A 12,339-nucleotide genomic window follows, 5' to 3' on the forward strand; every position below is an offset into this window, starting at 1 on the left:
CTGGCCCCACCCCGGTCCCGCCCCTCAGCTCCGCGAGCTCCGCGCCGCGCCGACACGTCCTTCGGCCCCGGCTCCCTCCGCCCGAGAACACCGCCCCCTCACAGGCCCCGCCCCGCCCGAGAACACCGCTCCGCCCGAGAACACCGCCCCTTCACGGGTCCCGCCCCGCTTGAGAACGCCGCTCAGCACGAGAACACAGCCCGAGAACACAGCTCACTCACGGGTCCCGGCTTCCAGGCACGCTTCCAGGCCATTTTAGGCCCTTCCCGGCCTCCGCTCCCTTTCAGTCCCCGTCCTGCCCCAGAACGCTGTCGTCTCTCGGGCCCGCGCTCTCCCCACTTCCCGCCCCAGCCCCGCCCCCGCGCCAGGTTTGAAGACTCGGTCCCGCCACAGAGGGCGGGTCGCGTGTCCTGCCAGCTGCAGAGGACCCACGGCTTCCCGCCCACAGGGAGCGTCTCTGGAGGTAAACGGAGGGAAACCCGAAGGCCTCGCCGGGCCCCGGGGGCAGGGAGAAGGGAGTCACGGGCGGGCCCTGCGGGAGGACGGTGAGCGGGTCGCGGCCTGCCGGTAGTCCCCGCTTCCCCTCGGGCGACCGGAGGCCTTCCCTTACGTCACCCCGAATTCCCTGTCCCGAAACCAAAAGCTTTAACCGCCCTGCTGGGCCTCCTCCTGTCTTGGGTCACGAACCCTTTTCAGACTCGAGTCATTTTCGCAAAAGAATGTACCAACCCAATTGAGCACGAAATTCTCCATCAAATTTCAAGAGGTTCAGGACATTCTGACAAGTCAGGGGCCCCAGGTGAAGAACTCGCCCACTTCCAGCACTTTTGTTTACTTGGGTATAAGTGAGGGCGCTGGTTTGTTCACAGATACACATCGTTCTGAGTATGGCTACCGTTCCTTGAGTGCTTATGTGTGTTCTCACATTGTGGCAATGCATTTTCTTTTTCTTTCAGCAACCCCTGCAGGTAGTAATTCCAGTTTCCACCCGGGCTTAATTAAAAATGCTAAGGAGTTTGCTCTTGTTAAGGGCTACACGAGTGAAACTCAGATCCTAGGAATAAAACCTAGGCCTTTATCCCTGCCACGTTGAGAGAGGACCAGTGTTTGGTAGTCCTTTTTCTGCTGCAGTAAAACTGAAGAATAGGACCCACTCCCAACCTGCACGGTGGTTGGCATGCAGTTATTTGTAAGGCAGGCACTAGTGTACTAGTTTTTTTAAACTAGTCCTATTACCCCGTAGTGATGCTCAAATCCCTTCCTGTGCTAAACTTTCTTACCAAAATTATGCTCTAGTTAAAGCAGCGGCAGCAGCAGCGGTTTTCTGGTTTTTGTGTAAATTACACTTATTAGCTTGGAGAAACTTTAATTATAGTAAAGTAGCTGGCTAGAAGCAATGTGGGAAGTTTCTTTCTACAGAGGTGTCTCAGAGACACCTGAACCTGATCTGGGCCTGGGAGGGGAAGACTTCTGGAACGGTGAGCGGGGCATTCCAGGGGAGGGAAACATGCAGGAGGGCTCTTGGAGTGGGCCAGGTGCAGGCAATGGTCATCATCATTCATTTGGTGAGCAGGCTGAACAAGAAGAAGTCGAATGGGTAAGTGGTTGAGGGCCAGATTCTGGAGAGTTTGGACTTCTTGAGGTAAGCTTTAGCGTGCCTTAAGTGATGCTCTGAATCATTAATGAGTGTCCCTAGGAAAAACTATGAAAATGGTCTTTTTAAAATTTATTGGCGTATAGTTGGTTTACAGTGTTAATGAGCTCGTTTCAGGTGTAGAGCAGTGATTCAGTTACGCATATATTCATTCGTTTTCAGATTCTCATATAGGTTATCACAGAGTATTGAGTAGGGGTCCCTGTGCTGTACGGTAGGCCCTTGTTGGTTATCCGTCTCGCAGATAGTAGTGTGTGTGTGTTCATCCCAAGCTCCTGATTTACAACACCCCCCCCGCCCCCCGTTTCCTCTTTGGTAACCATGAGTTTGTTTTCAATATCTGGAAGTCTGTTTCTGTTTTGTAAATAAGTTCATTTGTATCATTTTTAAAAGAAATTAGATTCCACATATGAGTGATATCATATGATATGTCTTTCTCTGCCTTTAGGTAGTATGATAATCTCTAGGTCCAGCCATGTTGCTGCAAATGGAATTATTTTCTTTTTTATGGCTGAGTAATATTCCACTGTATATGTGTACCACATGTCTTCATCCATTCCTCTGTCGATGGACATTTAGGTTGCTTCCATGTCTTCGCTGTTGAAAATGGTCTTAAGGGTGATTAGTCTGGCAGAATTAGGCTCTTTGGATGGGAGATCCTGTGGGGATGGTAGAAAGGTGGAACTGGATAAAACAGTGTACCACTGGATGTTTTCTTCCTTATAGGAGACTTCTGGGAAATTTAAATATGAGTTACTCTGTTCGAGCATAGACAGGCAAGGTGACTGAAGTAGGAAAAAAAGAAAAAGTCAATTAGTATATTTAATAATTTTGTAAGGTGTTATTCATCTGGGAAGTAAACTATTATTGCTGTAAATGAAGTTTAATCACATACTTCATTGTGAATACTTTAGCAGTGGGAGAAATAGTATAAATGTATTACAAGAGGCCATAAAGGTGGGCTTCCCTGGTGGCACAGTGGTTGAGAGTCCGCCTGCCGATGCGGGGAACGCAGGTTCGTGCCCCGGTCCGGGAAGATCCCACATGCCGTGGAGCGGCTGGGCCCGTGAGCCATGGCCGCTGAGCCTGCGCGTCCGGAGCCTGTGCTCCGCAACGGGAGAGGCCACAGCAGTGAGAGGCCTGCGCACCGCAAAAAAAAAAAAAAAAAAAAGAGGCCATAAAGGGAATTATATTAAGAAAACATTGCCAGATACCAGAACATTACTAAATATTAGAACTGGAACATATATGCAGAAAACACAAGATACTGCTCAATCTATTCTCAGGGCAGAGGGAGAAGTTCGAGTTGGGGAATAGGAACTGACTTGTGATTAGACAAGAAAAGAAACTAGGAGAACTGGGCTGGAGAGAGCCATGTGAGGCAGGCTTCAGCTGTCCCTAGAAACCAGTAGTCGTGAACCATGGGCCTCATGGTCCAGCTGCTCCTGGGGACCAGGCCGTCAAGTGTCACCGATGAAAAAGTCTAGGCATAAACCTCTGGAAACCAGGGCTGCTTAGGTCGGCTGAGTCATCGCTTCACCCTCACTCTCACTGTCCCTTCTCCCACTATAGTTACTCTAGAAAGACTAAGCCAACCTTTTTTCTAGCCTGACCACCTTTAGTTGTGAAACTGGTATCAAAAATGGTTAAACAGTCATTCCCGTGCGATGCTAAGAAATAAATAATAAAGCTCTTAAGCCTGCTATTTTAAAATACAACAAATATTTTTCTTTGGGTCTTGGAAACTGTTACAAACGTAGTTATGGTCCCTGTGTGAAAAGGGGTTTTCATGTGTAATTATATGTATATAAAAAAAGACAGCACTATTTCCCCACCAGCATTTCTGAAATGGTGATATGTTCTCCCAGGGGGTAGGGCTGAGGAATATGATAGTCCAAAACCAGAATGCCAAATGCCTTCCTGTTCTCCATTTCCTTTGCTTTTAATATTCAAGCCTGCTGCTTGAATAGTCTAAGCCCCAGTTGTCTTTCAGCCCAGCTGTTAAAATTTTAAAACTGTGCAAAGAACAGGGGGGCATAACATATTTTGAGCTTCTCTCTTTTTTTCTGTTGACATGCGTGGTTTCTTCAGTCCAGTAAGTGTTAAACTGGTTTTCCATTGTGACTGTGACTTTCATATATGATATACTCCCATGGTCATACCAATATTTTTACAAAACCAGAAAAAATTTTCCCGATGTCATTGTAACTAAGTGTGAACATCCACATGGTTATTTCTAGTCAGTTATTTGCTAGATACTCGAGTCATAATTCACCTCTGATCACATTATGTGTTTATTTTCTTCGTTAAGTAATTGGTGGGCTTTATTAAAAGTTAGTTTCTTAGAAGAAAGTTTCTCAGTTAGGTTGTCTAAATGGAGGGAATTTTTATCTGTGTGTGAAGCAGATTAAATAAACTAATACTCAGAGTCTATCTAGCAATAAGGAGCCCTGTCACATATATTGAAAAATTAACACAGTTGTATTAAAAATTGCCCCATCTCTTCAGTCCAAAGAAATTGTATTCCTTTCCTAGACATATCTGTTATGAAATTTATGTTGATAGCTTTAGAATTTTATTTCTGTTTCTTGGTTTATAATTTATAATATCCATGTGGATTAAGTGTAATTCTGAGAGTATAATCTTAAGTCTGTTATGGTTGAAGTCAGATTTGAAATCTATGGATAATATGCCTTTTTTTCTAACAATGCATGAGGATATTCCTACCCTCTTAATCTTTTTATCTTTTTGGGTGACTCTATTTTTCTTTCCAGGGAATATTTCATTTGCCAGGGAGTTTATGTTGCAAAGTTTTCTGCTAAAATTCAAGAGCATATTTATCAATGCAAGTACTAGATAGGCATTGACAAAGGTAAATAGGGATTTTACCTTCAAATGCTTTAGTGTATGATATTATGTCACTTAAAACCGAATATATCTGTTTTCTACATACATAAATTACAACATAGATGATATTAGTGAAGAAGGGAACTTAGTTATTTCTATTTCTGTGTAAAACCCAGGCCAAAACTTGCTGGCTTTAAAAACAACAAATTAATTTTTTCTTAGAGTTCTGTGGGTTGCTTGGGCAGTTTGCTGGATCTCTCACCTGAACTCACTCAGGCTTACTCAAGCATTGAATTCAGATGATGGCTGGATGATCCAAAATGGCTTAACTCACGTATCTGGTAGTTGGTGCTTGCTATCAGCTGGGGTATCTTGGTTCTTCTCCAGGTGGCCTTTTATCCTCTGTGAGGCTAGAGTTATAGCATGATGATCTCAGAGCAGGACTCCATGATAGCCAAATCTAATGCAAAAGCACTTATTAAACCTCTGCTTGCTTCACATTTGTCGATGTGACATTGGCAAGTCACATGGCCAAGAGTCTGTAGGGGAGTGGGCTTAGATGGCATCTCTTGATGGCAGGAATGCCGGAGAATTTGTCCCCATTTGTTCTCTATACTGGAAGCTTTTCCCCCCTCTTCTAAAAACCTTTTTCCTTTGTAAGTAAACCGGAATCCCAAATTGGAAAGGTATTGCCTGGTCCCCTTACTTTGGCATGGCTAACATGGAAGCATTATATGCAAACAAAAACATATCATTAGGAAACAAGGGTTAAAATGTAAACATTTCAATTGACTAATCACAAAAGTAGTCATTAAGTTAACAGATTAACATTTATTCTTTTTTTTAACTCATGCTTATGATTACCATACATCCCAAACCCAAACTAGCCAGTATCGTAATTCCCACTCATACACTGGTTATCCTCCCAACTAATAGTTGTTTGAGTAGAAAAGAAGAGCAGTGGGCAGGAAAAAGAGGAAAAGAGCTAAGAACTAGACAGTGGTGCCTAGAAATGAATTCTACACTAAGAAATAATAGCACTGGAATGATGCCCACCATCTGGGTGAGGTACATGGCACTTGATGCAACAAAATGATTATAATGAAAACCATAGTGATGCAAAAAACTCTTATATTTACACGAGGCATTGGAACTTGCAAAACATTTTCATGTCTTATGACATGTATCCTCAAGATAACTACATAAAGATGTTGATTCCTATTTTGCAGCTGATTACAATTTAGGGAGCTTCATTAACCTGTTAAAACTGTAGCACTATTAGATGGAAGAGCCAGGATCTAAAGATTTCTGATAACCAGCCCTGTCCTTGTTTCACAACAAAACTTCACGCAAAACATAAACTATAAAGCAAAGAAATAAGCAGAAATGAGCTTTGAAGTTTTACCAAACAAAATACATTTTAAACAAAGAAACTGACGTCCATGTTTGTTTGTTTTAGTAGTAATTGACAAGAGATCCTACCTGGGATAGGATTTAGTCTCCCCATACTTCTGAACCAATGAAGAGAAAATGGGAAGCAAGACTGAAGCAAATTGAAGAACGAGCATCCCATTATGAGAAGGAACCATTGCCCTTGGAGTACAGACCAAGGTTGTCTAAGCCAGAAGAACCACCATCCATTTGGAAACTATTTCATCGGCAAACTCAAGCTTTTAACTTTGTTAAAAGTTGTAAAGAGGTAATTTTTCTCATCTTTTTTTTAGGGCTACTATACCTTAAGATTTCCAAAAAAAAATCTGTTGTTTGTCTTCATTTCAGTCCACATATTTTACCAGAAGAATTTAATTGCTATCTTTTTGTACTATTTAGGAAAGATATCCATGAATCATTAACCATTTACTTTATATTAATAATGAAAAAAATGACATATCTAGTGCCAAGTTTAAAAAATTTGTAATGACATAGAAATGAAGCTATGCTTAGAGGAGAAGTGACTGTATTCATGGACTGAAAAATAATAGAATGAATGTAAGAGTTAAACTAAAATAATACCCACAGAAATATCAGGAAATAAGTAGAGTGTGAGATTTTTTTTTTTTTTGGTCTGCGTTGGGTGTTTGTTGCTGCGCATGGGCTTTCTCTAGTTGTGGCGAGCGGGGGCTCCTCTTCATTGTGGTGCGAGGGCTTCTTATTGCGGAGCACAGGCTCTAGGCGTGCGGGCTTCAGTAGTTGTGGCTCTCAGGCTCTAGAGCACAGGCTCAATAGTTGTGGCGCACGGGCTTAGTTGCTCTGCGGCATGTGGGATCTTCCTGGACCAGGGCTTGAACCTGTGTCCCCTGCATTGGCAGGCAGATTCTTAACCACTGCGCCACCAGGGAAGCCCAGAGTGTGAGATTTTAAGGGTGAAATTAGGGATTGGAGATTTGAATTTAAATAGTTGCAAATGAAAATGTCTCAGATGTCATAGCTTAGAGTTAATAAGCCCTAAAACTTAAATCATAGTACCAAAGCACACATGTTTTTTATCTTTCTACTGTCCCTTTTGTGCTTTGGAGTAGTAGAGTGGATTTATCATAGTTTCCAACACATTAGGAAAATGGGAGGAAGGAAGTGCTTGCTACATGCTAGCCTCACAAAGGGAATGGTTCTCAAAAATAAACAAGCAGGTGTGTATTGCACATCTTTTTTTGTTGGGCACTGTGGGGAATATAAAGAAATATAACGAAAAGATACATCTTTCCAACATAAATCCATAAATATATTGTGATTCTGAAAATTGATTATATATAAAAACTCAAAATGCTAAAAGTTTTTAAGGAGGAGGACCTTCTTTCCCTGGTAAACAGAAGCTCACTCATATCTCATCAGAATAGTTTAGGAAATAGAAGAAAAGCCTTTTGTGTGCATTTTGTGTAACCCTAATTCAGGTATCAGAAATTAAAATACAGATTCGCTTAATCTTGACTTAAAAAAAAATAGCTGTATGATTGCTGGATTTACCAATCATCAGTTTATAAAATTTATCTCAAGAAGATTTTTAATAGGGTCGGGTAACTTAGTCTTTTTATGATTTCTCTCATGAAAATGGAAGTTTAGTTCCTTTATAGGCTCAACAGCTACCTTTAGCTAAGTGGAAACAAAAGAACTTGTGTATTCCTTTTCTATGAGAAAGAATAATTCTGCATTTTAGAATGTTCTGCATTTTAAAACTTTCCTTAAGCTTTTAAGATTTACATACAAATATATTTTTTAAAATGGTTCTTATGTATTTTTATATACTCTAGGAAATTTATTAACTTTAGTCCAAATTATTTACAGTAATGTTCAGGTAGTTTTAAAAAATAAGTTCTTTTTCATAAACGGGCAGATAAAACTGTAATAGGAAGTCAAACGAGTGACTAAAAAATGATTTTTCTTTCTTTTTTTAGTTTTAGTCTGGATGTTCTAATTGTTTCTGCCTTGAACATGTATTATTACCTGAGTGACTAAATATAAATAAATACAAATAACTAGATTTTGATTGGCATAGATTTAGTGATTAATTTTCTTGTTTTCAATAATACAAATGTTCCAGTTTTTGAAAATTTGAATGATAAAATCTTTATGAACATTTAATAGCTACAGTTGATTTTAAATTTGCATTTTACTAATTTTTTGAATATTATTTTTGGTTGTATAAAGGACGTTCATGTATTTGCTTTGGAATACAAAGTGGGCGATGGACAACGTATTTACCTCGTAACAACGTATGCTCAACTTTGGTTTTACTATGAATCCCGGTAAGTAGCTTTTAAAGCACAACACATTAAATTACATTTCCTTCATCTGGAAATGCTTGTGAAATTAAATTAGGCTGCCTTGGCTTTCATAGTTCTCAGTCACGCAGTTAGTTACTACTTTACTATTAGAATTGAATTCTGGAGTTTCCTTGTGATAGCAACACTGAATTATCTCACCAGGTGCTAGGAGAGAGAAATTGCGTGTGTTTTGGACTCTTGTACCATGTGATGACACAATTCCCACCATCACTTTTCTTTGTTCAAATTACTGTAAACCTTTTATTTGTATATGATGCCACTAAGCAGTTTATCATTTACTAATCAAGTCAGCATTTCTTCTTAATAACCCACCTTAAAGTCATACCTCTTGATTCCAGTGAGAATGAAACTGCACATGTGAGCATTGAAAGCTCATAGAAGTCAGGTGATTCAGAATGTATGTAACCAGTTTTTAAAATATTCCTAATGAAAATATGGAACTTAAAAATTCTCATTAGGGCCTCCCTGGTGGCGCAAGTGGTTGAGAGTCCGCCTGCCGATGCAGGGGATACGGGTTCGTGCCCCGGTCTGGGAGGATCCCATATGCCGCGGAGCGGCTGGGCCCGTGAGCCATGGCCGCTGAGCCTGCGCGTCCGGAGCCTGTGCTCCGCAACGGGGGAGGCCACAACAGTGAGAGGCCCGCATACCGCAAAAAAAAAAAAAAAAAAAAAAAAAAAAAAAAAAAATTCTCATTAAAAAATTCATGGAATCCCAAGAATATGTGATTGTGGGATCGCAGTTTGAGAAAGTTCTTAAACAAAATTTGCTTCATGGTGATACCAAAAACATGTAGAAGTGTTACCTGATATCAAAATTATCTGAATAAATAACAGTATGAAGTTGACTATATTTTCCAGTTAAATAATGTTACAGAAAATGATTGTTAGATCTTGTTTGATGGAAACTCTTGATACTGTGTTCCGTCAACCTGTGGTAAGCAGTTGTTCACTTTATCTTGTCTTCATTGTGTCATAGTTATCTGTCATTACATCACAGTTAATATACTATCTTGAGATACAAGAGCAACTTCTGTGATTTAAAAGGTATGAGATATAAACCTAACAATCTTGAATTATTCAATTCAGAAGAAATCTCTTACACTGCTATGAAGTTATTCCTGAAAATGCTGTGTGCAAGCTTTATTTTGATTTGGAATTTAACAGACTCGCCAATCCAGGAGCTGATGGGAAAAAGATGGTTGCATTACTCATTGAGGTAAATTACAGACTCAGGTTTTTCTCCTTATATCTACCTGTGTATCTTTTCATTCACTCATTCATTCGTTAAATGAATCCAACCTATGTAATATATAGGTTCTGTGTTTCTCCTTTTTCTTGTTACTCTTCCTTTTGACCTCGTTTCTTAATGCCACTTCTCTGAGTAAACTTCTGAAAAGGAGGAAGGTTCAGTTTAAGTCCATATATTTCGTAATATTGCTGTATCAAAAAAAACTGAGAGGACTTCCTGGTGGCGAAGTGGTTAAGAATCCGCCTGCTAATGCAGGGGACATGGGTTCAATCCCTGGTCCGGGAAGATCCCACATGCCGCAGAGCAACTAAGCCTGTGCGCCACAGCTACTGAGCCTGTGCTCTAGAGCCCATGCGCTGCAAGTACTGAAGCCCGTGTGCCTAGAGCCCGTGCTCCGCAACAAGAGAAGCCACTGCCGTGAGAAGCCCGTGCACTGCAACAAAGAGTAGCCCCGCTCGCCGCAACTAGAGAAAGCCCACGCACAGCAACGTAGACCCAATGCAGCCAAAAATAAATACATTAAAAAAAACCCCAAAAAACTGAGAAAGGTGGCAGTTTGGGAATTTTCTGTTTCTTAATTATATATTCTTTTGCATTACAAATAGTTGACTCTGGTGAAGATTAGGTGAAGTAATTTTTACTGAAAAATTGAGTACTAAGATAAACTTCAAGAAAATTTTGATAAAAATAGTATCAGAAGTTTCGAGCTGGCAGAAATTTTGGAAACTATTCTGTCTTACATCATCATAAATGAGGAAGCTAAAGCCTAGAGAGACTTAATTCCAACTCCAGGTCCAACAACTAGTTACTGGCAAAACCTGGTCTAGAACTACAATTATCATTTCTCTTTGTTTTTCACAAAGAGAAAAAGTATAGTTCTAGTATATATTTTTGATTTAGCAGTGTCAACCAGGAAGTTAGTAATAAAAGGAATATGGGCTTGTGCAACTAAGCTCTATTAGGTTCGTTTATAAAATCTTTTAAGATTGTATTAAGGTGTACTAAAATTATATTGACTATTATTTGGACTCAGTAGGTATTAACATTAACTATTTTTTATTCTAGACGTTAACTGTAGATGACTCATTTTATAATGTTAAAAATACATCCAAATTAAAATGTTTTTGATTAAAAATATCTGTTGATTTTGTCGGATCTCTACATGTTTTATTTTAAATTTATTTGAAAAATGTATGCAAATACTGTTTTTTAAAAAAATCATAATGTCAGCTTTCTCCTGACTTTGAAGCAAAAGAAATATACATAAGTTCCCCCCAGCCCTCCCAAAAAACAACAGAAAAGTTATGTTTTTCTTAAGATAGCCATTGGACCCTAAAAAATAAATTTAAATGTTTTATTTCATTATAGTTGGTAAGTTGTATTTAATTTTTAACCTTAATTACATTTTTAATAATCCATAGATATTGACTCTTTTCTAGTGTATGACACAATTCTACAGTCTAGGGTAGGATTTGTTATGTGGGCTCTGTGTGGCCAACAAGGAATTAAGATTCAGAGATTTTCACTGTCACTTTAATACGGTGATACTGTTAAAAAAGAAGTATTAGTACTTCATTGTATTAGAAACTGGAAACTTATCCCTAATGGAATCAACACTAGTGCAAATCCCATTTATAACAAGAATAAACACTGGTATGGGAAAGATCATGTAGGTGTTTAAATTTTTTTCCTCCTAATTCTTTATACAATCTTATCCAAATTAGTCTTGAACAACTAATCTTTAACATCAACAAAAGTTGGAAAAAGTAGAAGTCTGAGTTTAAAATTATACAGCATTTTTATTTAACATGATCATGTTGGTAGAAAAGTTATTAGGATTATTTTACTTAATATAACCTTTACAAATGATTATATTGAAATTAATTTCATTTACTGGTTACTTTGTATGTTAACAAGTGTATAATACAATAAGTACTTTTCCTTTAGCGTCTCTGTGTGAGGAGGCATAGGTTAGCTGTTATCATAACAGATGGTTAATAAATAACTGGCTAATAGTAACTAGTGATAATATGTAATGCCCTTTGATACTGACAATTTTTTTTTTTACATCTTTATTGGAGTATAATTGCTTAACAGTGGTGTGTTAGTTTCTGCTTTATAACAAAATTAATCAGTTATACATATACATATGTTCCCATATCCCCTCCCTCTTGCGTCTCCCTCCCACCCTCCCTATCCCACCCCTTCAGGCGGTCACAAAGCACTGAGCTGATCTCCCTGTGCTCTGCGGCTGCTTCCCACTATCTATCTACCTTACATTTGGTAGTGTATATATGTCCATGCCTCTCTTTCGCTTTGTCACAGCTTACCCTTCCCCCTCCCCATATCCTCAAGTCCATTCTCTAGTAGGTCTGTGTCTTTATTCCCGTCTTACCCCTAGGTTCTTCATGACATTTTTTTTCTTCCTAAATTACATATATATGTGTTAGCATACGGTATTTGTCTTTCTCTTTCTGACTTACTTCACTCTGTATGACAGACTCTAGGTCTATCCACCTCATTACAAATAGCTCAATTTCGTTTCTTTTTATGGCTGAGTAATATTCCATTGTGATACTGACAATTTTTAACTGACAGTTCCAGTAAGCCACTTCTGCCAGATGGAATGACTTCTGGTGCTAACGCATTTTATAAAACTATGTTGACAGGTAACATTGCTCAAATAATCATATATTTTTAACTTCTGGATTTTACAACTTAAATACTTAAATAAAAAACTTTTAAAGTTGAGGTATAATTGATTTACGATATATTAGTTTCAGGTGTACAACAGTGATTCAAAATTTTTAC

The 12,339-nt window shown here is 39.1% G+C and overlaps 1 protein-coding gene across 10 annotated transcripts in view; it reads left to right on the forward strand.

The window, feature by feature from the left end:
* Positions 1-189: 189 nt before the first annotated feature.
* PRIMPOL (primase and DNA directed polymerase) overlaps positions 190-12,339 on the forward strand; it is a 58,784-nt gene continuing 46,634 nt past the window's right edge. For 6 of the 10 annotated variants that reach the window (XM_060086156.1, XM_060086158.1, XM_060086165.1 and 3 more), the window contains exons 1-4: positions 190-463; positions 5,961-6,200; positions 8,144-8,241; positions 9,366-9,495. In XM_060086156.1, coding sequence (XP_059942139.1) covers positions 6,021-6,200; positions 8,144-8,241; positions 9,366-9,495 — 408 coding nt within the window. In that variant the 5' untranslated portion in view covers positions 190-463; positions 5,961-6,020. Of the gene's footprint in view, positions 464-5,960; positions 6,201-8,143; positions 8,242-9,189; positions 9,324-9,365; positions 9,496-12,339 lie in introns of those variants that run through there. The other 4 variants (XM_060086159.1, XM_060086160.1, XM_060086157.1 and 1 more) reach the window with 4 other exon arrangements.

This window comes from Mesoplodon densirostris, chromosome 20, assembly GCF_025265405.1.
Source record: "Mesoplodon densirostris isolate mMesDen1 chromosome 20, mMesDen1 primary haplotype, whole genome shotgun sequence".
Lineage (NCBI taxonomy): Eukaryota > Metazoa > Chordata > Mammalia > Artiodactyla > Ziphiidae > Mesoplodon > Mesoplodon densirostris.